The sequence below is a fragment of the Atheta coriaria genome, unplaced genomic scaffold, assembly GCF_025399875.1.
Source record: "Atheta coriaria isolate IRGN ID8LTWV9N9 unplaced genomic scaffold, Caltech_Dcor_3.1 hic_scaffold_8_pilon, whole genome shotgun sequence".
Classification (NCBI taxonomy): Eukaryota; Metazoa; Arthropoda; class Insecta; order Coleoptera; family Staphylinidae; genus Dalotia; species Dalotia coriaria.
The window spans coordinates 4,288,173-4,313,436 of record NW_027045450.1 but is presented as its reverse complement, the minus strand read 5'-3'; the positions used below and the strand labels follow the sequence as shown (position 1 = coordinate 4,313,436).

At 38.4% G+C, this 25,264-nt stretch overlaps 5 protein-coding genes across 9 annotated transcripts; 2 read left to right on the top strand and 3 right to left on the bottom strand.

The window, feature by feature from the left end:
• Positions 1-269: 269 nt before the first annotated feature.
• On the top strand, positions 270-13,439 carry Asph (Aspartyl beta-hydroxylase). Of its 3 annotated transcripts, XM_065310282.1 has the most exons (11): positions 273-524; positions 8,576-8,772; positions 9,034-9,237; positions 9,293-9,921; positions 9,973-10,072; positions 10,210-10,281; positions 10,642-11,298; positions 11,386-11,525; positions 11,991-12,225; positions 12,280-13,111; positions 13,181-13,439. In XM_065310282.1, the coding sequence occupies exons 2-11, from the start codon at positions 8,721-8,723 to the stop codon at positions 13,329-13,331; spliced, it is 3,072 nt and encodes a 1,023-aa protein (XP_065166354.1). In that variant the 5' UTR covers positions 273-524; positions 8,576-8,720; the 3' UTR covers positions 13,332-13,439. The 3 variants fall into 3 exon arrangements, with proteins under 3 accessions (XP_065166355.1, XP_065166356.1, XP_065166354.1); XM_065310283.1 differs by lacking the exon at positions 13,181-13,439 and having other exon boundaries at positions 270-524; positions 12,285-12,463; XM_065310284.1 differs by lacking the exons at positions 12,280-13,111; positions 13,181-13,439 and having other exon boundaries at positions 270-524; positions 11,582-12,140.
• Positions 5,082-8,582, bottom strand: Hey (Hairy/E(spl)-related with YRPW motif). Of its 2 annotated transcripts, XM_065310285.1 has the most exons (5): positions 8,238-8,582; positions 7,889-7,973; positions 6,823-7,824; positions 6,525-6,742; positions 5,082-5,916 (listed from the first exon to the last, which is right to left on the bottom strand). In XM_065310285.1, the coding sequence occupies exons 3-5, from the start codon at positions 6,972-6,974 to the stop codon at positions 5,306-5,308; spliced, it is 981 nt and encodes a 326-aa protein (XP_065166357.1). In that variant the 5' UTR covers positions 6,975-7,824; positions 7,889-7,973; positions 8,238-8,582; the 3' UTR covers positions 5,082-5,305. The 2 variants fall into 2 exon arrangements, with proteins under 2 accessions (XP_065166357.1, XP_065166358.1); XM_065310286.1 differs by lacking the exon at positions 7,889-7,973.
• Positions 13,440-14,041: 602 nt separating the features above from the next.
• Tmem63 (transmembrane protein 63) lies at positions 14,042-17,413 on the top strand. Of its 2 annotated transcripts, none has more exons than XM_065310280.1 (3): positions 14,042-14,435; positions 14,503-14,565; positions 14,625-17,413. In XM_065310280.1, exon 3 carries the CDS (start codon positions 14,629-14,631, stop codon positions 16,942-16,944), a length of 2,316 nt encoding a protein of 771 aa, XP_065166352.1. In that variant the 5' UTR covers positions 14,042-14,435; positions 14,503-14,565; positions 14,625-14,628; the 3' UTR covers positions 16,945-17,413. The 2 variants fall into 2 exon arrangements, with proteins under 2 accessions (XP_065166352.1, XP_065166350.1); XM_065310278.1 differs by having other exon boundaries at positions 14,043-14,435; positions 14,618-17,413.
• Positions 17,414-17,522: 109 nt separating this feature from the next.
• SsRbeta (signal sequence receptor beta) lies at positions 17,523-18,711 on the bottom strand. Its single transcript, XM_065310281.1, has 3 exons — positions 18,551-18,711; positions 18,088-18,471; positions 17,523-17,945 (listed from the first exon to the last, which is right to left on the bottom strand). The coding sequence occupies exons 2-3, from the start codon at positions 18,469-18,471 to the stop codon at positions 17,742-17,744; spliced, it is 588 nt and encodes a 195-aa protein (XP_065166353.1). The 5' UTR covers positions 18,551-18,711; the 3' UTR covers positions 17,523-17,741.
• Positions 18,712-19,261: 550 nt separating this feature from the next.
• Positions 19,262-21,118, bottom strand: Hr78 (Hormone-receptor-like in 78). Its single transcript, XM_065309399.1, has 4 exons — positions 20,854-21,118; positions 20,598-20,783; positions 20,155-20,539; positions 19,262-20,092 (listed from the first exon to the last, which is right to left on the bottom strand). The coding sequence occupies exons 1-4, from the start codon at positions 21,116-21,118 to the stop codon at positions 19,531-19,533; spliced, it is 1,398 nt and encodes a 465-aa protein (XP_065165471.1). The 3' UTR covers positions 19,262-19,530.
• Positions 21,119-25,264: the final 4,146 nt, after the last annotated feature.

Sequence of the window (25,264 nt, the reverse complement as noted above, 5' to 3'; positions counted from 1 at the left end):
TCAATAAAATATATCAAGAGACGTTTTCTGTTAGGCAACCCACAATACACACATGCCTCAAACAAAACTAATAAATATAAAACTCAAAACATAATTAATAAACAAATTTGTAATTAAAATGAATGCGAATTTTCAGTATGTATATGCAACACTCCGATGACTAGAACAAAAAAAAGTCTGCATTATTTATCGCGAGCATGACGAACATGTTCATCAAACACAAACACAATAGAGCGGAACACTGCCGCTAATGCCGTAATCGGCCGCTGACTACCCAACTAGTCGACCTTAAGCCAACTTAAAGTCAAAGTCGACTTAACTCATCTTGCATCCATTCGGATACGCACTACACTAACGGTATACTCGTACAGTGCAAGTACGCGCGTGAAACCACAGTGTATTCGTTGATAATCGCCAATGTTCGGACGCTAATCCGCGAGTTTATTTATAAACAATGTATTAACAATAATTACATCACCCAAACACCACCGGGATACGATGATGCAAATCTACTAAACAAATCAGTGAGTATTCTCTATTCTTTCATAAATCAGCCGTTTTCAAGTGACTTAACCTCTGAAAATGCTTCATTTATGAATTCAACGTGAATTTCACACTTCAATCAATTATTCCGCTTTGAAAAAAACGTGAATATTTGATTGTGTGGCTTTTAAACGATTAACGGGTTTAAACTCTTCTTGAAGTGTTAAAAAACGCAAACGCTGAATAAAATAAATGATTGCGACGATTGTGAATGCATTTGTGATACGTTCCGACTGTCAAATGTCACTCAATGACTGCAGCGAACAATCCAAACGGTTTTAATTGTTTAATTGCGTTTTAAAGCGCGTCACTCCCCTATTTTTAAAACTCCCAGCGTGGAGAATCATCCCTCACACACTGCACACACCCTTACATAATAAAATGTAACATAAATTTAACGCATTAATCCAATGCGAAACGTGAAAACTTCAATAAGTCTACTCATCGATACACAAATAAAAATTTTAAGACTTTTACGTGAAATTCTTCAATACTTTGAGATTAGATTACAACGTGACGCAATAATACATTATAGACATTTGTTTATTTTAGTTTAGACCGATGTCCACTTTGTTTGCAAAGCTTTCGAGTTTTCGATTGTGAATACATTAAGGGCGCATGCAAAGTGTGCATAACAATTATCTCGGCGCGTGTCATCGAAATAGAAATACGCGATGAATAAAATTTCATCCGATCGATCAGTCGATTGACTCAGTCATAATTTTTAACCAGGATGTGCATTGATACAATTCAACTCGTTTGTGCGCAAAGAAGAGTTCTGCGCGATCATCCATCGTCGATTAATCAATTTACGATTGCGGCCTGTCATCTTGGTTGCATAGCGTCGCGTGAACAACATAAGCATGACACTAGAAAAGACTCGTTACTCAGTGGTTAAATGAATGATTGATTGTTAATCGATTTGAAAGTGGAAAGTCAAATTGAATTACAATTGGGTTCGAGTTTGGGGACAATCGCTTGAATAACGAACAAATTGAGTGCGGAGCAGGAAGTTGGGCATCACACCCACATGCGGCCATGTTGTATTGCGTTAATTGTCTTTCGGCTTGGAGTTGAAAGTTGCATCACTTGCGTAAACACACTTTGGAGCACTTAATTTTCATTCATTGGAGTTGGAGTGACCGAGTGACCAATTGACCATCCCTACATTGACTTGTGGCATTTTGGTATTATGCAGTGCGCGGTGCACATCTGTTCGAGTTTCGTAGATGGTTTCATGGTCTATAATTTCGGACAATCAGTGAGGATATTGGTTTTTGGTTGTAATCTAAGCGATTGTAACTTATAATAATTCGAGGTGGTTTTGACATTTTCATGTGCGGTATGAATCCATAATTTCGTGTTATTATGCGGGGAGGAATGTTAGACGTCGTAAATTTTGAGTATTGAGAGGAGTAATGTGCGTTTGTGATTTACAAGTGGAAACATTACATATTAACATAGGGTTTGGGAATTATAATGTAAATTTACATATTAAGGTTATGTTACTTTTTCTACTTTCATTTTTAAATGGTTAAACGGGAGTTTTTGTCACTGTATTGATTTAGAGCGAGTGTGGCTAGTGTTTAATCAATCGAGTGTTTAATAATGTTTAGTCACGTGATGCTTACGCTATTTTTTCTACTTCTATTTTATTTTTACGATAAGGTTTTTAAATTTAAACTTTTTGTTTTGAATTTTTTAGTCACCCTGTGGCTAAAGCCCGTGTTTAAAGTACTTTAGTCACGCCCGTGTTTAAAGTACTAACTTTTTGTGTCTTAAAACCGCAGAAAATCGTAAAAATGCAAAAAAAAATATTTTTTCCAATTTTCTAATAATAATCATCAGCACAAATGAAATAAAAAATAAATGTGTGTCTCTTTGCTGGTAGACTAAAAATTTAATGATGTATATAAACTTATATGTCACATAGTAATATTTCAAAGCACGAGCAGCGTCCAGAGTGAAATTTTAATATTGTAATACATTTGCGGCACGTGCCTTGCTTGATGTCCTCAGCAATACAATAGCTGCTGGACGTGCGTCTCGCACGTGGCGCCCGCTATTGTAAACGCGTTTCATTCATTTCTTTGCGTCACTAGCAAAGAAGCTTACTATGGTAACAATAGAATGCACAGCTAAAATAATGTATGATTCATCGTGTTTCAAAAACTAATTATTGGACATGTCCAAAAGGGCAATAAAACGGATTACAAATTAGAAATTACATTTTTGGATTAAATTAAATTTATTGATAGTTACAAGTAAGATAAATTACAAATTTCACAGCCAAAGTGGTTTAAGTTATAAAAATTAAATTAATTTTGGTAGAATTTTTGATTTTCTAAGTTTTCATTGAAGCTATTATCGAGGAATTCAATCATTTCTGATTTACGATTGGCGCCATCTTGATATTTGGTTATGTGGTGTTTATGTGCGTATTTCCGGTGTAGGCGGCCATGATGCACACATGTGGAGACATCTGATGACAATTTTTTAATCATCTATAAAAAATATAACAAAATTTTGTTTAAAAAATGTTTATAATTATTAATAATTATTAATTTACCTTCATACAAGTCGAGATTAATTTCTTCAGGGACATTTTGTTTATTTTTTGGCTTTTTTATTTCTAAATTTTTATTTTTCCAAATTTATGCGGTTCTAGATGTTGCCATGAGTAGGTTTTGATATAAAATGCGAGCAAGATGCATGCGCGGGTGATATTTATCGATGCGAACACCCCCCACCATAGCAGATTTTCTCGGCACTGCATGTTTCACCACCGCACGTTAATATTACTCAATGGAGTGGCGCGTGTGGGAACCACTTGACTCGTTCGCGGACATGCAGATATATGTGGAGCAGCGGATAGCGCGACACGGGGGTGCACACCCCAACAACGCGGTAATTACACTCCCACCATTCATCGACAAAGCCGAGCATTCAAGCGGCGAGCCATCGCTTTGATTAGGAGTAGTCAATTGTTTCGATGGGAAACAAGTTGAATTAGTATCTCAATTTTCACATGAGAAATGTTTTTTAAACTGAATTCTCATGAGAATATTTTAGGGGGTTGTTTCTTTGAAAAAATTTATTTATTAAAAACATGTTTGTTTTTACTTATAAAGAAAAAATTATAAAAAACGCATTTAAAAATTTTATTTTTAGCTATAACTATGATTTAAGTAATAATTTTTGACATTTTAATGATTATTCTGCTAATTAGGACATAGACAAATCCAAAAAATCGTAGATCATCAAAATCTGACCAGCCGTTCTTGAGTTATAAGTGTTGTAACTAACAAACTCTGTTTTACACATAGATTAACTAATATTTAGTCATCTACGCCACCTATCGATTGAAATTCAAACTAAATCAAACATATTTGCTTATGACACATAATGAATTGATGATTTATGTTTTTCCGTGATTTGTATGCAAATATTCTATGATTTGATAACAAAAGAATCAATAGTACATGCAAACATAGTAATAAACTGACACTTACCCTAATTTTTCTATGTTTTGGTCGATTGATCAAAAAAATCACTCTTGCGTAATCTTCCATAACCTCAATAATCATAAATCTATACATTTGCATGCATGACTTGTGTTTTTGCACTTTACAAAGTGCCACACGTCTGCAATACTCCATGCACGCTTAAAAACCTTAAGGGTGACAATTTCGAAGCCCTCACACACGACGCACACGAGTTTCTCAATTCAGCACAAAGAATATCGAAGAATCGCAGGAAACTGAAGTCAACACTAGAACTAAAAATTAAAAATAAAAATATCACATAGGGGATAGTTGAATAACGAAACTTAATGTTTTCATCCTATCTCACTCCATCACACACTCCACTACCATTTAAAATATTCTCTCTTTTTAAAAGTTTCAATTCCGTTTTATGTTTCCGTTTCATTCCTAAGGGTTAATATTATATTAGGGTGAGTGAGACAACGTGTGTTGGCCATGAGAGTCGGTCGCATTCACGTTTCCCACGTCGATTCTACCTCACCCCTAAAATATACCACCACACTTTCACTTTTAGTAGCGCACAGAATTTGCGTTTAGACAGAGACGCAAAGAAAACAAAACACTCGCGGGAATATTCAACAGTTAAGTATTCCCCTTTTCTGACACACAACACACAAATCCCCTTCTAATACAATATTATTTTTTATCATATAATATTTTCATAGAATATTTAAGGGTTAGGTGTAAAAGTTTTGTTTTGTTTTCACGCTTTGCTGGTCACCAAAATGACCAAAACTCTTTTTTGCAAGTTTTTGCATGAATACACCTATTGAGATGTAGTTTTTTAGGTTAAATCCTAAAAACGTGACTGGACATTGTCCAGTTGTACCACTAAGCTGTATAATTAACACGTGTGCTAAAAACGGAAAGAAAAAGTGTAACGGTCAAACGCACGTGTGCAAACATAATTTATTCAGCAATTAGGAAAAAGGGAAGGAAAAACTACTAAAATGTAAGTTAAAAAATATTTACTCTTATATTGTGTTGTTTTGTGTTCATAAAGTTTATCAAAAATATTTTATTCTAATCCATATCACAATCAGTGTTTCCTCTCTTTGTGCTTGCTATAATATAACCTATCATACAATATCTTAAATATAAAATAAATATTGTCCTTCTATTGACTGATTGGACACTCTCTTAACCCCCATAAGTTAATCTTAAGTAAAACCAATGACTAAGTTTCCACACCGCTTTTTTTCTACCAAACTCCCAGACTAGTAGGCAACTTCCGCACCCCATGGCCTATATGGTTTCATCCCTTGCGCCCCACCACCACTTTGATTATAATGCTGTTGGTGGTGATTAGCAAGCCCATAGGAGTTGGAATAATGATTGGGATAAGCTAACGCCATTGATGTGGTACTAGTCAACGGAGTCAAAACAGAAGAAGCAGAGGTGACTCTAGTATCTCCCGAGGTGGTAGGTGGTGGACACGCAGAAGACAAATCAGTAAAGTGAGGAGCATCATGCATAGACGTAGGAGGTAATGGAGGTGGTACCAATCCATGTGAATGATTACTAGCTGGTGAAGGTGGAAGAGGGTTTAGACTTGGATAAGCCTGAGTGGGACTGGGACCATACCAAGACCCAGCGACTGTGGGATGTGGGGGTACAGGCGGGGCAACCACGGGAGTCTGTTTGGATAATTCACGTTGAGCTGCACAACATTGTAGATGTGATGTTAAACGCAATCGTAGTGGGTTTTGCACGTCGAGACCTTCAATGCGTTCCAGGTATCGGCTGACTTCAGCTGCGCATTCACGATAACCCATGCCATGGTAGTCCATTGCGTATTTATGTTGGTCATATGCGTAGGAGTCAAGACCTGGAATGATACAAGATATAATATTTAGTAATTGGTTGCATTTTGAATTTTGTGATTACAATCGTTCCCATAATGAAATTGCAGCGAGGTGGTAAGCACCAGATGGTAACCTGTTGCGTTAAATACGGTAATACGCGATAAAATTAATACAAGCATGGCCATGGCTCTTATGTTATATATGTGTCCCTAAGTATAGTGGGAATGTGTGTGTGTTGTGTGTGAGTGGTGTTACTACGTTTTACTACGTTTCCCACGACGGCACCTCGCCACCTGGCCGGGCGCCTTTCCCACGCGAGGCTAAGCTAACCCTTCTTCATTCACCTGCGTTGTGTTTTGCACTGCCCACGGAATACTCTTTCTCACTCGCAGTGTAATAACACCTCAATAATCAAAAAATATAATAAAAATATCATTTTTTTAGTTTTTTAAATATTTTTTTTGAAAATTGAATATTTTAGGAATTACACTTCATTAACTGTTACGATACGTTTAATTTTTATGTATTGGGTGACCCTAAATGCAGGTGCACTTCCGGTGTGATTTTTTAGAGCGGAAATGAAGTTAAACACTTGAAAATTTTAAAAATAAAAAATATGTGTTTAAATTACCTTTAGCATGGATCATTTTCAAATGATCAACGGTGAGTTGCAAAATTTCTGCTTTTTCCAATTTGGCGGATCCCTGCTTCTCGAAGGCACTGGGCACAAGTCTCTTGAGTTCAAGTAGTGATGTATTAATTCTATCACGGCGTTTCTTTTCGATTACACCGCGACGTTTCTTTCTGGATTGCATTTGACAACTGTCGGTTTCACCAGGAGACGTACACCTTTAAAATTAATAATTTTTATTAATTTTTACTTAAAAAAATTTTTAAACAATTTTTTAAAAAAAGAAATAAAAACTTACTGGTCCTTAGAAGATCCTTCCGAATAAAGATCATCATCATCATGATCCGACAAAGTCCTCTTCACACCTCTTGGAACCGGTGCCCAAGTAGACGACGCGTTTGTCCCAGAATATCCCCAATGCAAGGGAGTATTCTGTGATAAGTGGTCCATCTTCACTTTATACACTTCCACACAAAATTAAACCTGTATATCTTAAGTCTTTAATTTAATCAATTGTAGAGTTGATTATGATTAATTCGCACACGCGTGGGCGTAACACTTATTTGAACATGAACACACTTGTTGTTTGGTTTGGTTTGGCGTAGGTGGTGGCAGGGTGGCAGGAAGCGCAGTCGACCTACCGTGCACGCGACCGGCGATCGAATGGCACGCTGCCGGACCGCCGTTCAGGCACGTTTTCATCCCTACTCTAACTACCCCCACTCCGAAGGGTGCACGCGACCACGTGTATTCCCTCTTTATTCCACTAGTAACACAATACCTAAGTAAAATTCATAATGTTGTCTCTGTCGACGCGTGCACGTTCATCTCGAAACGTGTGTACCGTGTGCATGGACGTATTGTACCCTAAGGTTCAAAGAGAACCCCGGAGATGATGGTTTGTCGGACGGTTTCCCACGCGCTGGCCGAATGGTGAAAGCGCCCCGTTTGATGCACGCTTTGGTCGTGTGTGATTATAATCCACCCCGGGTTGATAATTTTTATCATCCGGACGGTTACTTATACTTAATTCACATCCGCAACAAATCACTAAACTATTATTTATATTAGAGTATAACCTAGTTTTTTTTTGTTACAACTCTTTGGGTACCAGGAAGTAGAATTTTTTAAAAACGGATGAAGATAAGGATGAGGATGAAGTTTTTTTTAATACTATGGGAAAAAAATACAAGAAAAAGAAGAATGGTTACCTGGGCGCGTGACTTTGGTATTATCCTCCCCTTTTCTTCATTCTTCATTCTTCCATTCATCGATTCATCAATTCAGTACCGTATCCGACCTATAAAGGAACCCATGAGAGCTTTGCGGGTGGTTATACCTTTTTTGTAGATCTATCTGCTTACCATTTAAGAAGATACATTTTTTCTTAAATTTTTTGTATAAAAAAAATCGCAATCAAAAAAACCAGGAAGTGTTTTACTTTTCTTTCTGAAAATAGAAAAGATAACAGTATTTTACGAGTGAGTACCGTAAAATGCAATTTTGCGGATCTTATTCACCATAAAAACGCCTTTTATAACAGTTTATATATTTTTTTCGTGTTTTGTATTTCCGGAAATGATAAAAATAACGGGAATAGTAGTAAAATATACAAAAATATCAATTTTTTGTATTTGTTATTTGCAATTATTGTTTTGTTGGTATTATACATTATACATTTGTACGTGTAAACATTATAAAGGCTTTACTTACTGTTACCGTGCGATTAGCGCAGTGAGGGGTGCCACTCGCCCTGAGTGTGGTCTCGCGGCAGTCAAACAATCACCGTTTTAGGAGGGTTTAGAGTCGTGGGAAACGGCGGACGCACCTCGTCACACTGCCACGCGACCAGCGCAGCCATTTTATCACTTTACTTCACTTGTTACTACCAAACAACCCCTTTTTACATTTAAGAAAAAAAAAAACACTAAAAAGTAGTTTTTTAGTATAATAAAAATTACAGAGCTCTACTTTTGCAATGCAATGTAATACTGTACATGTTTAAGATGAAAAGATCCTTGTAGTGACTTGACTTAAAAAAATATTTATAGTTCTGGCGGTCTTCGTGGATATTCGCTCTCGGTCGTAGGACGGGCGCCCCCGGCGTCTTTTAATAGTGCCACCGTCGCCGTCGCTCGAACCGCACCGGTTCGTCCGTCGTCAGCAGCCGCACACCACTACATCGAGGAGGACCAAATGTCGGGCGACGTGCAGCCGAGGAAGCGGCGTGACAAGAAGAAAAAGAAAGGTACTCTTAAACTGTTTGCCAAAATGCAAATAACTACTTTCAATATAGTGCAGAGATACAGAGAACAGAGATATTAAGCAATTGTATAATTTGTGGATCTGTGGTCGCGCACGCCGTGTGTATTAATACCTTTGCGACGTGCGTATGAGTATGTATAAATAGACATACGCCGCGTGACGATGTGGCACTTAACCTACTGTTACATGTGATTTTAATCTTTTATTCATGTTAAATGTATGCATTTGGTTTTTTGTTCTTTAGATGATGTTGAAGAAACATCCCCTCCACTTCCAGCACGTGCGCGTAGTCTGACTCCATTGGAGAACGATGACGTTAACATTCACGTGCATAAAGAGGGCGGCACTGGTGGTGGAATATGCGCTAAGTTAGTCTTTTTTGTACTTCTTAGCGCGCTGGCAGTGCTTGTGGGTTTGATTTACACTGAACATCGTGGATTAACTGATCGTAGGTCATTGGTGTTTCTAATTAAATTAGAAATATTAATTTTTTTGATTTGCAGTTGATACAATTGAAAGGGAAAGTCGTTTTACGCAATATTTTGAAGGGTGGGTGGATAATGCACCTGAAGAACATGATGATCATCATGGTATAGCTGATCATGATGATGATCACGATGAACATGATGATCATGATGATCATGATGAACATGAAGAAGAGGAACATGATGACCACGATGAAGAAGAAGAAGAAGATCATGATGATGATCATGACGAAGAAGAAGAAGAAGAAGTAGCTGCTTCCGAAGAACAAGAAGAAGAAGAAGAAGAAGTTGAAGAAAGTGCTCCTGAAGCTAGTCAAGAAGAAGAAGAAGAAGAGGAAGAAATAGAAGAAGGCACTGAAGAAGCAGACGAAGAGGAAGCTACCCAAGAAGATGAAGAAGAAGCCACTCAGGAATACGAAGAAGAAGAAGAAGTCAGTGCAGCAAATGACGAAGATGACGAAGAAGAACAAAAATCTGAAGATGCAGAAGAAGATAACGTAAGTGAAGCACCAAAGACTGAAGAAGATCAAGATGATGATGATCAAGACGAAGAAGAAGATGCTCAAGGTTCCCCTGAACAAGATGAAGAAGTTGCATCCAAGGAAGAAGTCGCTGATGAAGAAGCAGAAGCTAAATCAGCAGAGAAGGTTAGATTATTACAAATTACAAACACATTTACTTATGTTTTTAATAAACAGGATGATGAAGATGATGTTGCTGATGATGCCCAAGCTGAAGATGCTGTAGAAGGTGAAGAAGGCGACGCCGACGCCGAAGCCGAAGAACAACCAATCAGTGGTAAGTATCTAACCTCATTCAAATATTCCATTATAGATGGCGCTAGAATATTTATTTTTGTATATTTATGTATTCTGATGATTGTGATCGGGAAATGCGAGTTCCTTCTGTACCTTTGTCTGTACCTGTTGTTCTAGTCGTGAAGGCGACCGTCGGGCTGGTCATATTGGTGGTGGCGTATGTTGTGCTGATAAGAAAGTGGAAATCCGGTCGGTAATCAAATCTTTCTCAAGCCGAGCAAAAAGCTAAACGATTAGTCTCTTTCTCACGCATGCCCCGTGTTGTTCTTGATTTGTTGTTGTGTTGGTGTTGCGAGAAGCAAGTCTCTGTCCTTCTCTCACTCTGGCTTAGCTTGTGCACACACATACCGCACTGGTACAGTGACGAAAAACCGTAAAACGAACTAACTCGCATTTCCCGAACGACTATGCGCGGCCATCTTGTTTGTAATGGATGGACGCCATTTTGTATTAGCTATTAATCAGTGTTAACGGGTGTGCTCGCTTCGTGGTCCTGCGTGTAGTGCGATAGAAGTTGGTTACTTTACTAACAACATTCAACATTCGTAGACGAAGCAGCTGGTAGTGAAGAAGTTCAAAGTAAAAAAGATGTGCAACAGGATCTTGCCAGGAGAAATACTATTGTTGTACCACCGAAAGTGGAGGAAGTGGATTTGAATTACGATGATTATTCAGAGGGAGAAGATGATGAACCCTATGATGATGAAGAAGAAGAAGAAGAGTATGAGATCAGGTTTGATCCGCAAGTGAAGAAAGACTATCAGAAACTTAGAAGCACTTATGAAAGATCCCTTACTCCAGATAGTGATAGATTTGACAGGGAAGATGAAGAACCCGAAGAGGAAGAAGAAGAGTTAGAACCTGAAGAAGAAGAAGAAGAAGAATTAGAACCTGAGGAAGAAGAAGAAGAATTAGGACCTGAGGAAGAGGGAGAAATTGAAATTGAAATTGAAGGCGAATACGAAGATGAAGAAGAAGAAGAAGCTCCCGAAGAAGAAGAACCAGAAGAAGAAGAAGAACCTGTTTCCGAGGAAGATGACGAAGACCTAATGAAGAAACTTGAAGCCAAGTATGGTAAACTTACAGGAGGCCCACAACCATCAGGAGAAGATGACTATGAAGAAGGAGGAGATATTGATGCACAGTATGATGACGAAGAACTGGATCCAGAAGAAGACGATGAAGATGATGGTTTTCCTTGGACACGTTAGTTATAAGAGTCTAGTTTAGTTAATTTAAAGCAAAATGTAATATTTGACAGCTTATTAATATATTCAATGTTTTATTTCATAGATGGTGGAGCTCAGGAAGCAGCTGTACCTGAAGAAGAGTCCTGGCAATCCGCACCGTCATACGACCATGAAAACATCACAAATGCAGATGATTTCGCCATCTATGACCAACTGGACGAAGCTCAAGAAAACCTTAATGTAGTGAGTATCTACGCCATCTTAAAATTCATCCATTTTTATCAATTTATTTTCCACAGGAATAAATTAACGTTAGTTTGAATTAATTCCTAATATTAGATTTTAGGTTTAAGTGGACAATTGAGTGCATTTTATTTTATTTTCTATTTTTATGTTGATTCTATTCTGAACGTATTTGTTTTCGTGTTGTTGTTTAGCCTCTATTTTGAGGTTGGAATGTTTCCAATGTGGAATATTTTCGGTTCACTTGCATCTCTTACATTTTTGCATGTTCATCTCATATATTTACATTGACGCTTGAAATTGATCAAAGTCTCTTCAACTTCCGCACAAATGACCATCAAATATATTTCGAGGAGACTTTGAACAAATTCACGAATGATTTTTTATATACTTTGTTTTGTTTCATAGATAGAATTCTAACACTTCATGTTTTGCGTTTGTTTTTGTTTTTTTTTTTATTAACAGAACGCTGCTTTGGCTCTGACGCAATTCGCGGCCATTTTGAAAGTAAATCCTCGCTCACCGCGTGCCACCTACGGTCGAGCACGCGCACTCGATCAACTTGCCGAGCAGCGTCAAAGTAATCAACTACTAACCGAAGCTATTACTAACTATCAGAAACTGATGTCCTTCGATGGAGTGCCACCAGCTTTATTCAAAATGGCGGCGGATAGATGTATCAACAGATTAAGATTTATGGGTATGAGAATGAGTTTTATTTTTGTTATTTACAGTAAAGTAAAACATTTTCCAGGACAGTATTCCAAAGCAATAGAAGTGCATCGTTTACTAATTACAAAATTTCCTGATGAGGTTATCTATAGAAACCAATTAGCAGTGACATACCTAACCACAAATCGAATGGAGGAAGCTCGTAAGGAGTTAAAATTAAGTTTGGAACGTTGGCCATCCGATGGGTTTGCCCTGGTTCACTACGGCTTCATTCTAAAAGTCCATGACGGCCATCTTAAACCCGCCATAGATTATCTTCAACGTGGTATTGCCACTAGACATGAAGGTGTTATTGATGGTCGATTTTATTTCCATCTTGGCGATGCCTTAGCTCGTTTAGGTCGTCATGATGAAGCCACTGCTGTTTATCAAGATGGCGCTAAACAAAATGTCTTCCTATCTGCAACACAAAGATCCTTATATAATGTTCCTACATTGAAGGGGCAGCCATGGTGGCGTCATGAGGACACCCCACTTTCCTATCGTTCATTCTTCAAACAATTAGAACGTAATTTCAAAGCTATCAGAGAGGAAGGCCTCGCTGTGATGAAATCACGAGGTTCATTCCAAGATGAAGCCGAGAACTTGAGGGACAAAGGAGATTGGAAGCAGTTTGAATTGTTTGCCAGGGGAATAAAACATAAGAAACACTGCGAGAGGTGTCCTCTGACATGCAAACTAGTAGAGGTAATGCCGGAAGCCGCTGGTTGTCGCCGAGGACAGGTAAAATTCAGTGTGATGTTGCCGGGGACGCACGTGTGGCCACATTGTGGGCCTACGAATTGCCGAATACGCGCGCATCTTGGACTTAAAGTACCTGAGAAGACCTTTTTAAGAGTTGATCAGGAAATAAGGTAATAATAATTAAATCAAAACCTCAACTTGATAATATTTTATTTAATTGGTAAATTTGATGATTTTAGGAGTTGGAAAGAAGGTGAGGTTATGATCTTTGACGATAGCTTCGAACATGAAGTATGGCACAACGGAAGCGACTTCCGGTTGGTTTTAATCGTGGACCTGTGGCATCCTGAGTTGACAACTGCTGAGAAGCGCTCTCTACCGGCGATCTGAGATACTATGAGCGCATTCGTTATCGATTTTATGCACGAAATTTAATGATTCATCATTTACATTGTGTACAGTTATGTTTTTTTATATATAAATCTATGATAAATACAATTATTAAAGTTGTAAGTATCAACCTATGTGGTGACTAATGCATCGCACGGATTTATTGATAATGACTGCTCCACGCGACCAATTTAAAACAAAACCGTAACGGACTGCGATAAGGCGAATAATGAATACAATAACGAGTTCTCATCTCTGTACGGAGAGTAACCATGCTGTTTGTTTCGAGAACATTCGGTCAACACACTCGGGCGGCGTTTCCTCGTTCGCTACTGTTATCATGTGTAATGTTTTTTGCGTGGTAAATGATAAAAAACAACCAAACAATGACAACAATACATATATCAATCAATAGCAACATGAAAATTTCATGCATCGCTTAAAATTCCAACTGAAAACATACAAACGTGTAGAAATAGGCAATTTGATTTGCCCCAGTTTGAATAGGATGCGGCAAAAAAATATTGATTATTATTATTTATAAAACACGCCGAGTTATCACCTTATCACTGGTTGGTGATAAAAATATCTCCGAATAAATTTCAACAAAAATCACAGCATATATTACCACTTTGTAATATAATGCGTTATTATGTTTTACAATTCACTGAATTGTTAATTCAGCAGTGTTAGAACATTACGTCTGAGATAATCATGCGATTGAATCAGGCAAGTATCAAATTGCGCAGTTCCGCAGTTGAATTTGATTGAATTCAGCTGGTTTCGGCGTGATACGGTCCTGTCTCCATGACATTTCAACTAGAAAGCGAGCCTCCCGTGTATGTCTGTTTTCGAACACAGAAAACACAGTGCGATGAAACGAGTAACCAGCGCGTAGTGAACGGCGGTGAGGTTCATCGTGCGTCATGCTTCTACTTCTAGCCAACGCGATCGTGGCCGTGATTGGGATATTGTGAACATCGTGAACAACGTATGGCGTTAATCTAATCATATTCAACAAGACACCTAGCACCGCTAAGACATCTTCAATTGTAACGCATTCAACAACGATTCTATGGAGTCTAGAAACCGCGTTGTCTAACGGTTAGTTTTTTTTATCGCATTTTTTGCATTGGTATTTTACGTATTTGACTTGTTTTTATCACTGCAGGTGCAATGGTTTTACACATACATTGATTATGATTGATGATTGATAATTACTAGAGTATAAACAGTAAGTGTTAATTGTTTCTATATATAATTGTTTGTTGTTAACCATGATGTAGATTCTAGATCAATGATGACTTCCCTAACTCACTTCAATCTCCTGCTGGAGGAAGGACCCAATGACACATGTTTGTCTATGAAGCGAATGAACAAGACTGTCATTGGTAATGTCTATGAGGGTATCCCAGAGACACTTCTCCTGAACTTTCTTACATGGTGCATGCTGCTACTCATTTTTGCAATACTCAGGAATAAAGCCTGGGATTATGGTAGGCTAGCTTTAGTACAGAGTGAAAAATGGACACAGCTGTTCTACAAAAACACTGATGAAGCTGTGCAAGTGGAAGAGTCTTCAACCACGGAGAATTCACTACCCTCTGACGTGGGTTGTTCATGGTTCCCGACCATATTTAAAATTGGCCAGCATCGCGTGTTTGCAAGATGTGGTCCCGACGCTTCACATTACATCTCCTTCCAAAAACATCTCTTACTGTTAAAATGCGTGGTGGTATTTTGTGCGCTCGTGATTATACTACCAATTAACTTCCAAGGCCAGCTCCAAGGTAATGAGTATACATTCGGGCATACAACACTCAGTAATCTGGAACCAACGTCAGCTTGGTTATGGGTGCATGTGTTTGTATCTTTCGCGTTAGTCCCGACTTCGATTATGATCATGAGAAGATGCAGTTCGAGAATACCAAGCACTTCAGTGTTATCATCAAGGACTGTTTTAGTTACACATATATCACATAATCACCGGAACGCCCAGGAAATTCGGGTTTATTTTGAACAGAGGTTTCCCGGTGTGCAGATACGAGACGTCAAGATGGCGTACAAGATTAAAAACCTTGTCAGAGTCGAACGTCAGAGGAACCTCGCTAGGGAAGCACGTCTTTATTGTGTAGCTAATAATAAAACTTCTCTAAGGCTACAACCGCATGGATGTATAGCATGTTGTCCATGGAGGACTGTCAACGCTTTGGAGTATTACAGACGTCAGGAGGCTGAACTCACCGCGGAGACACTTCGGGAACGCGCGAGGGCTCTAAGCGCACCTTTAGGAATAGCTTTTGTTACATTAGAAACAGAAGATCAAGCCCGGTTGGTAATCGACACTTTCCAGCCTGGTTCCTATAGAAAGTGGAATATTGCAAGAGCGCCGAGCCCAGGAGATATCAACTGGGAGAATCTACAAATCTCAACCAGAAACTGGTACTCGAAAGCAATCGCCATCAACTGCGCGTTGTTCGTGGTATTGTTTTTCCTGACAACTCCAGCGATTGTAGTCAACATGTTGAACACCTATACAACTGTTCAAGAAAACTTCATCAAAAGTTTCAGTCCATTCCTGGCTGAATTTGTGCCAACGCTGTTGTTGTTGACAATGTCAGCACTCATGCCAGTACTGGTTGCCTACTCAGACCAATGGATGTCTCATTGGACGAAGTCCAAACAGAATCATGGCACGATGTTGAAATGCTTTTGTTTTCTATTGTTTATGGTGTTGATTTTACCATCACTTGGATTGACAAGTGCACAAGCCTTTTTAGAATCTTCTCTTCATGCAGCTAACAAAACAGTGCGATGGGATTGTATATTCCTACCAGATAAAGGTGCTTTCTTCGTGAATTACGTTATTACCTCAGCTTTAATTGGAACCGGATTGGAATTATTGAGATTCCCCGAGTTGGCGATGTACGTCTGGAGATTACTATTGATGAGATCCGCTGCAGAGAAAGGATCTATTCGCAAAGAGATTTTATCAGTGTTTCCATTCGGGATTCACTACGCTTGGACCTTGCTGATATTCACCGTGAGCACTGTATACAGTTTGGTTTGTCCACTGATAGCGCCATTCGGTCTGCTTTATCTGTGTCTCAAGCACCTCGTCGATAAACATAATATTTATTATGTTTACAAACCGATTCAGATGTCGGGCGAAGGTGCAAGGATCCACGCTACAGCGGTAAGAATGGTTCGAGTCTCATTCTTCCTGCTGCAGGTAATCATGGCGACGTTTGCTCTCATTAGAGGTGCTACGAGTGTCATGGCGATAGTGACACTACTCGGAGTGTTCGCGACACTCTTCTGCTTTACGTTTTTGAGCCCATTTCCCAACTGCTCGCCGCGTACGAGAGGAATGGACAGTGATTATCAAGAGAGGCAGGAACAGTACGTTGCTCCTGTGCTTGTCAGTTCGGAGCATCTTGTTATGACTGAAGGCGCGGGCGGTGTTCTGCAACCGCCTGACTACGGAAGTTCCAATATTAATGAGTTTGCGAATAGAATGGCGGCCGTGACTGCTGCGTCGTCTTCATCGACAAATACGACAACAACTACGCATGCGAATGAAAGCGGTGATGGTGACGCCGTTCCAGTTTAGAATGAGATAATATGAATTCTCATTGGAATCCCTCCGTGTTTTCACCCCCACATGGTGATGGCTGTGAATATGTGAAAGACAGTTGACAATTGACGACGTAAGAGGTCAAATATCCGAACGGTCTATTTATCTAATTCTAACTAATTAATTGCGCCTATTTAATTTATGTTTTTAAGTAAATCAATTTTATATTTTGCTAATGCATTCACCTAAGAATAATGGAAATGACACTCACCCCCGCTGATTATTTGTGAGGACTAATACATATCTAATTTATGTTCTGTCTCGTATTAATGCACATATGAAAACTTTAGTTGTTTTATAGATAAACAAGTATGTACTGGCTAAAGATTGAGGTTATATTTAAAACTCAAGTTGACTAACAATTTTATATGGATTGATTAATATGTGCTAGTAGATTTTGATTGATATTGCAATAACCTCTGGAATAAACTCACTTTGATTGAAATTTAGAAGAAAACTCATTGTTTATTAGACAAATGTGCTATGTCACCTTACTATAACTATTCTGATGCGCTGGCAATTTGTTTGAAAGGGTTCCAGATAAAATCAGAATGTAACATACGTACAAAATATTTTATTGCAGTCGCAACGTCCTCGATGTAGTGATGGACGAGAGCATTGCTCGTTTTCTTCGCTTTTTCTTTACAAAATACGCAACAAAGTATGAATAAATAATGATCGACACTCTCTGTCATCAGAGGGCGCTCGTAAATTATTTAGCAGGAAAAGAAATGAACGACGATTGTGTGTCGAGTCTGCCTTGACTGGCAGAATTAGTGGGTCTTCTTGGCAGGTCGCGCCAGCGCTTCGTACTTGGTCTTGCTGTTGAACCACAACACGAAGGGGATGACGAGGGATGGCAGGGTCATGATGGCGAACGCCAACCAGTCCAGTACGTGAGAGGAGAACTTCTTATCGTAATCGCGGAAAGCAACAATAGCGCCCTCACCCGGTTCAGAACTGAAGGAAAGTTGAATCTAGGAACAAAAATCATAAACAATGAAGAAAGTGCAACGTTTAACCTATAATAAAAGGAACAAGTGCTTCAAGTTCACTTTACAATGATTGAAATTTAAGTGATTCTTAATCCAATCAAAGATTAAAATTAATTTTACTAACCTCTTTGGCATCTTCACTAGCTTTGTACTCAACAACAGCACCAGTGAAGTTGAAATATCCAAACTTGGTCGGTCGGACAACAGCCACATGAGTGAGATTTGTCTGAGGTGGAATACGGTCAATATGTGCTTCCAAACGCCCTCCGACGACGTCAAAAGCCTCCGCTGGGAAGCCCTGTTCGGTAAGCTTGACGTTGATCGCGGCTGAATTGCCGACGTTGAAGAGTGTGTAACGCACTACAACATCCATCTGTTCAACAAGGTAGCGGTTCATAATTTGCTTGGAAACGAGAAGGCGGGCACCGCTTTCCTCGCCGCCTTCACTACCGCCGGCGGCGGCGACCACAAGCGTCGCGAGGATCGAGAGAGTAAGTTTCTGCCACATCTTGAATGAAAACCAAATATCAATAGTGTTTAGTTATGTATTGAGCACTAGTTCTGTTAGAAATGTTAAGAATACGTACGATTTTTGGAGCGTGTTGTACCGAATTGAAAGATCACAGATGTCTGACGTTGGACAACACACGCGTTTACTGGCGGAGTAACGTCGTGAACTCGTGGAAGGTACACGAATAATTACGTCGGCGAATCGACCACGGCATCAGCCACGTTTCAAATAGCATTGCGATTGCAGCGCTTTCTACTGGCGTATTTGATACATACGCATAATGCACGACAAGTAACTCGACTTTCGCTAATAAAATTATGTAAATTTATTTATTATTTAAACAAGTAAACAAATACTGCACTTATAACGCCAGAAATAATGAAATTTTAGTTTATTTATTATTTTAACACATATAAATTATTAATTCCTTTCTTTTGTTTGGAAAATTTTATGTATTATGTTAACATAGGCAATTTAGTGAACACAGAATAAAACTAAACTTGCTTATTATATTTTTCAGTCAACGGTTTTTCTGGGGTCGTTATTTATTGTAACTATCGAAAAGTTGCAATAACCAATTCCATCGAAAGTGACTGCGTTGCTCCTCGAACTTCTTGCTGATCATTGATGTTAAGGTAGGATTTTTAATTTTATCTTAGTTTTTGAACAATTCATGATTTACATTTTATAATATTTAATTTTTGCGTGAATTGAGTCAAAATGTGTTTCGAGTTTTCACATATTTCGATTCGTAAACATCGTCAAAAGGAAAAGTCAAAAAATAACATTTTATAAAATAGGATTTTTATTAATTTATTTGCATATATCGCATTCACCTGCAATATACACTTAGTTCTACATCATTAATCACATATAAATACATTGCAATACTCTTTAACATAAAAATACACAAACCTAACTAAACAAGAAAAGATCCAGACACAAACTGGGAAATGTGAAACGCGTGTGAAATTCAAATATCTGTGGGTTTGGGAGCAGACTAGGAATACAAAGACTTTAAGTTTAAGTACAACTTGGGTCAAAATAGGAGCGTCATCAATTAAACTCCACTTGTTGCTCGGTCTTCACTTGCCGAGCAGAATGCGCGCCTGTTGGCGACATCCGTAAAATATAAGGCACCACACTTTCAATCTGCACTGGGCCTAACTGTGCCGAAAAGAAGAGTTCTTCGATAACCTGCGCTTCGAACGCACGCAATGGCGGTAGGCGTAGCAACAACTTGGAGAAACGCTCACCATCATCGCATTTACGTGATAAGTGGGCTCTTAAACCTTGGACTGCTCTCTCCTGCAATCTTTCAAGTCTACCTTCAACGGCATCGGCGGAGAATACAACCAGTGCCTTTAGGTAAGCATATTCATTGTCATCAACATGCAGACGTTGCATGCTAGCAACGAAATCTTGTAAACGCACAAGGTGTTCAGCCAGGAGTTTAACACGGGTCGCCGGAAGACGATCCTGCGCAATAGATCCATGAAGGTGCGCCACCAGGGCAGCTAAAATCATCGACAGCGGAAGCGAACGTGATGTTTGTGCAAGACCCAGAGCAAACAAGTCACTCCAACAGTTTCTTATCAAAGAAACTTGTATTTCAACACTAAAAAAAGAAAACGAATTAAGTTAGGGTTAAGTTGGTTAGGAATACAATTACAAAAGTACCTTAATGATTGAAATGCTGGAATACTAGCAGCCCAATGCACAGAAGTGAAAAGTAACCTAGATCCACTCTCACAGACATAATGCGCATTGAGATAAGCTGGAACTGGTCCGGGTATTTGCACTTGAAAACGCATGTGATAGTCATGCAGCAGTGGTCCATTATCATCCACTGCAGGCATTCTAGGTATGGGAGCTTCATGTGAAGGCGAGTCTAAACATTGCACGCGCGCCATTGTATCTAAAGCTAGAGCTATCAACTGTTTATCTCTGGCTGCTGATAGGGCTTCAGTCAGGTCTGCATTGTCTCCATCATCTAGGGATGCCTCATCTTCTATGCTTGCTTGGCTAGGAGACATGTGGTGTATCTCTGGTAGATGAACATTCACTGCACAAAAATAATTTTAATTAATTTCAAGTTACTGAGTAGGGAATAAATGTCTTACATTTAGTAAGGAGTGAGCTAAAATTGAGATCACTATTGGTGGTCATTGGTGGTGGTTGATGTTGGGGTGGTTCAACAGTAAGATCTTTTCGGAAAAATATTCTAGATAGGCCTGGACTGTACGCAGATGGACGTGCAGGCGAGAATTCCTTCTTGTCCACAATTGGTTTCCTTTCATGTTGGACTGCTGCAGTAAACATTACACATCACAATATTGGTAAACATAGATATTGTTTCAATGGTAAACAATAACTTACAATCGGTGCGCATGCCACAAGCGAGGCATTTCTGTAGGCGGCAGTACTGACAGCGGTTTCGATGATGCTTGGTGACCTCGCAGTTCTTTGCGCCGCGACATTGATAGCCAAGCTGCTTGCGAATGGAGCGTTTGAAGAAACCCTTGCAACCCTCGCAGCTGACGGCGCCGTAGTGCCGCCCGGAGGCACGGTCGCCACACACCACGCACAACTCGGCGCTGAGGCAGAGGCCGGCGGCGGTGGCCGCCTCCACCTTTACTTCCATTTGAAGCAGACACGACAGCGAAACAAGAGCACACGCACGCCACGCCACGCGAAATGAGAGCGGCGCGCGCGTTACACTTCAGTCGCCTCAACTCATTCTACGCTGACCTTTCGGTTCATGACCTTAAGCGAGTACACCTGCGCGCAGCACGCACTTAGCATGAATATAACCGGCAGATGGCTCTACAATCTCCAAGACTATTATGGAAGGGGCACGTTTTACAAGCGCGGTGCACCGCTCGCACATTGCCTTGCTTAGTACTACTTTTACTGCGGTGGGGGTACGCGTACGATTTCAATCTTGTTCGATCCTGCACACAGCACGTTCGTGTTATTAGTGAATTCCATGGATCGTGTTATGTTTTGTAGAATATTCATCTATAACTTGAGATAGCATGTCGTTGTTGCACCAAATTGAAGGTACTAAAATTTTGTTTATTACTCATATATAACTTATGGGTTTAGCCCTCGGGAAACCTAAAAAATGCCCTTTTTGTATTTTTCGCTCGGCTAATTTTGTGGTTTGTTTGTTTTAGCAGGCGAACGCCATATCGTAGGGCAACCGTTCTTTCATAAAATTGTAGGTATTAGAATTCTTTATAATTTTCATATATAACTTGTGGGTTTAACCCCCGGGAAACCTACGAAAATGCCATTTTAGTGTTTTTCGGTCGGCAAATTTTGTGGTTTTTGGTGTTTAGCGGGCGAACGCCATGGCGTAGGGCAACCGTTCTTTCAACAAATTGTAGGTATGAAAATTCTCTATAATTTTCATATATAACTTTAACCTTCGGGGAAACCTACAAAAATGCCCTTTTTGTGTTTTTCGCTCGGCTTATTTTGTGTTTTTTTTTGTTTTAGCGGGCGAACGCCATGTCGTAGGACAACCGTTCTTTCACCAAATTGTAAGTATTAAAATTCTTTATTATTCGATATTTTTTGTTACAATTTTTTTGGTCGAAAAACAGTGTCGAACTTTTTACTTCGGTCGAATTTTTTTTGTAAAAAATTGTTTTTACTTATAAATGTTTTTTTTGCTGAGAGAGTTCTAGTCTATTTGCACTGTCAGGACAGTCTTGACGATGCCCTTCCCGGTGAAACAATTGTCGATTCATCAATAAACCAGTGCATATAGTAAAATAATTTAAATTTTACGTGGCTGAAATATGATGCAACACCCCCCTTCTAGGAGTCACTATTACCGCTACCATCCTACGGTGCCCTGAATGGGAGTCACTTCTACCGCTACCTTCGTACGGTGCCTTAAATGGGAGTCACTTCTACCGCTACCCTTGTACGGTACACTGAATGGGAGTCACTTCTACCGCTACTTTCGTACGGTGCCTTCAATGGGAGTCACTTCTACCGCTACCCTTGTATGGTGCCCTGAATGGCAATCACTTACCGCTACCTTCGTATGGTGCCATAACTTTTATGATTATCTCACAAATTGACTTCCAAAATTGCAGTTTTATGTTCAAAGGACTAATTTTGCTTGTTTTAAGGATTTTGCACCTGAGTCTGACATCGTAGAAGGACCATTCTTGCATCAGATTGTAAGTAATTAATTTCTTTATAATTTTCCTAAATAACTTTTGTGATTATCGGACAAGTTGAACCCCAAAATTGCATTTTTATGTTTGAAGGACTAATTTTTGATGGTTTTAGGGATTTTGCACCTGAGTCTGACATCGTAGACGGACCATTCTTGAATCAGATTGTAAGTAATTAATTTCTTTATCATTTTCCTAAATAACCTTTGTGATTACCTCACAAATTGAACCCCAAAATTGCATTTTTATGTTTGAAGGACTAATTTTTGATGGTTTTAGGGATTTTGCACCTGAGTCTGACATCGTAGAAGGACCATTCTGGCATCAGATTGTAAGTAATTAATTTCTTTATCATTTTCCTAAATAACTTTTGTGATAATCTCACAAATTGACCTTTAAAATTGCATTTTTATGTTCGAAGGACTAATTTTTGATGGTTTTAGGGATTTTGCACCTGAGTCTGACATCGTAGAAGGACCATTCTTGCATCAGAATGTAAGTAATTAATTTCTTTATCATTTTCCCAAATAACTTTTGTGATAATTTCACAAATTGACCCCCAAAATTGCTTTTTTATGTTCGAAGTACTAATTTTAGATGGTTTTTGGGATTTTGTACCTGAATCTGACATCGTCGAAGGACCATTCTTGCATCAGAATGTAAGTAATTAATTTCTTTATCATTTTCCTAAATAACTTTTGTGATTATCTCACAAATTGAACCCCAAAATTGCATTTTTATGTTTGAAGGATTAATTTTTGATGGTTTTAGGGATTTTGCATTTGAGTCTGACATCGGGGAAGGACCATTCTTGCATCAGATTGTAAGTATTTAATTCCTTTATCATTTTCCTAAATAACTTTTGTGATTATCTCACAAATTGGCCCTTAAAATTGCCTTTTTCCGACCGAATGACTAATTTTTTATGGTTTTAGGGATTTTGCATCTGAGTCTGACATCGTAGAAGGACCATTCTTGCATCAGATTGTAAGTATTAAATTGTTTTATCATTTTCCTAAATAACTTTTGTGATTATCTCACAAATTGAACCCCAAAATTGCATTTTTATGTTCGAAGTACTAATTTTTGATGGTTTTAAGGATTTTGCACTTGTGTCTGACATCGTAGAAGGACCATTCTTGCATCAGATTGTAAGTAATTAATTCCTTTAGCATTTTCCTAAATAACTTTTGTGATAATCTCACAAATTGACCCTTAAAATTGCCTTTTTCCAACCGAATGACTAATTTTTGATGGTTTTTGGGATTTTGCACCTGAGTCTGACATCGTAGAAGAACCATTCTTGCATCAGGTTGTAAGTAATTAATTTCTTTATCATTTTCCTAAATAACTTTTGGGCTAATCTCACAAATTGACCCTTAAAATTACATTTTTATGTTCGAAGGACTAATTTTTGATGGTTTTAGGGATTTTACACCTGAGTCTGACATCGTAGCAGGACCATTCTTGCATCAGATTGTAAGTAATTAATTTCTTTATCATTTTCCTAAATAACTTTTGTGATAATCTCACAAATTGACCCCCAAAATTGCATTTTTATGTTTGAAGTACTAATTTTATATGGTTTTAGGTATTTTGTACCTGAATCTGACATCGGAGAAGGACCATTCTTGCATCAGATTGTAAGTAATTAATTCCTTTATCATTTTCCTAAATAACTTTTGTGATAATTTCACAAATTGACCCCAAAATTGCATTTTTATGTTTGAGGTACTAATTTTATATGGTTTTAGGTATTTTGTACCTGAATCTGACATCGGAGAAGGACCATTCTTGCATCAGATTGTAAGTAATTAATTCCTTTATCATTTTCCTAAATAACTTTTGTGATAATTTCACAAATTGACCCCCAAAATTGCATTTTTATGTTTGAAGTACTAATTTTATATGGTTTTAGGTATTTTGTACCTGAATCTGACATCGGAGAAGGACCATTCTTGCATCAGATTGTAAGTAATTAATTCCTTTATCATTTTCCTAAATAACTTTTGTGATAATTTCACAAATTGACCCCCAAAATTGCATTTTTATGTTTGAAGTACTAATTTTATATGGTTTTAGGTATTTTGTACCTGAATCTGACATCGGAGAAGGACCATTCTTGCATCAGATTGTAAGTAATTAATTCCTTTATCATTTTCCTAAATAACTTTTGTGATAATTTCACAAATTGACCCCCAAAATTGCATTTTTATGTTCGAAGTACTAATTTTTGATGGTTTTAGGGATTTTACACCTGAGTCTGACATCGTAGCAGGACCATTCTTGCATCAGAATGTAAGTATTAAATTGTTTTATCATTTTCCTAAATTACATTTGTGATTATCTCACAAATTGATCCCCAAAATTGCATTTTTATGTTTGAAGGACTAATTTAGGCTTGTTTTAGTGATTTTGCACCTGAGTCTGACATCGTAGAAAGACCATTCTTGCATCAAATTGTAAGTAATTAATGCCTTTATCATTTTCCTAAATAACTTTTGTGATTATCTCACAAATTGAACCTCAAAATTGCATTTTTATGTTCGAAGGTCTAATTTTTGCTGGTTTTAGGGGTTTTGCACCTGAGTCTG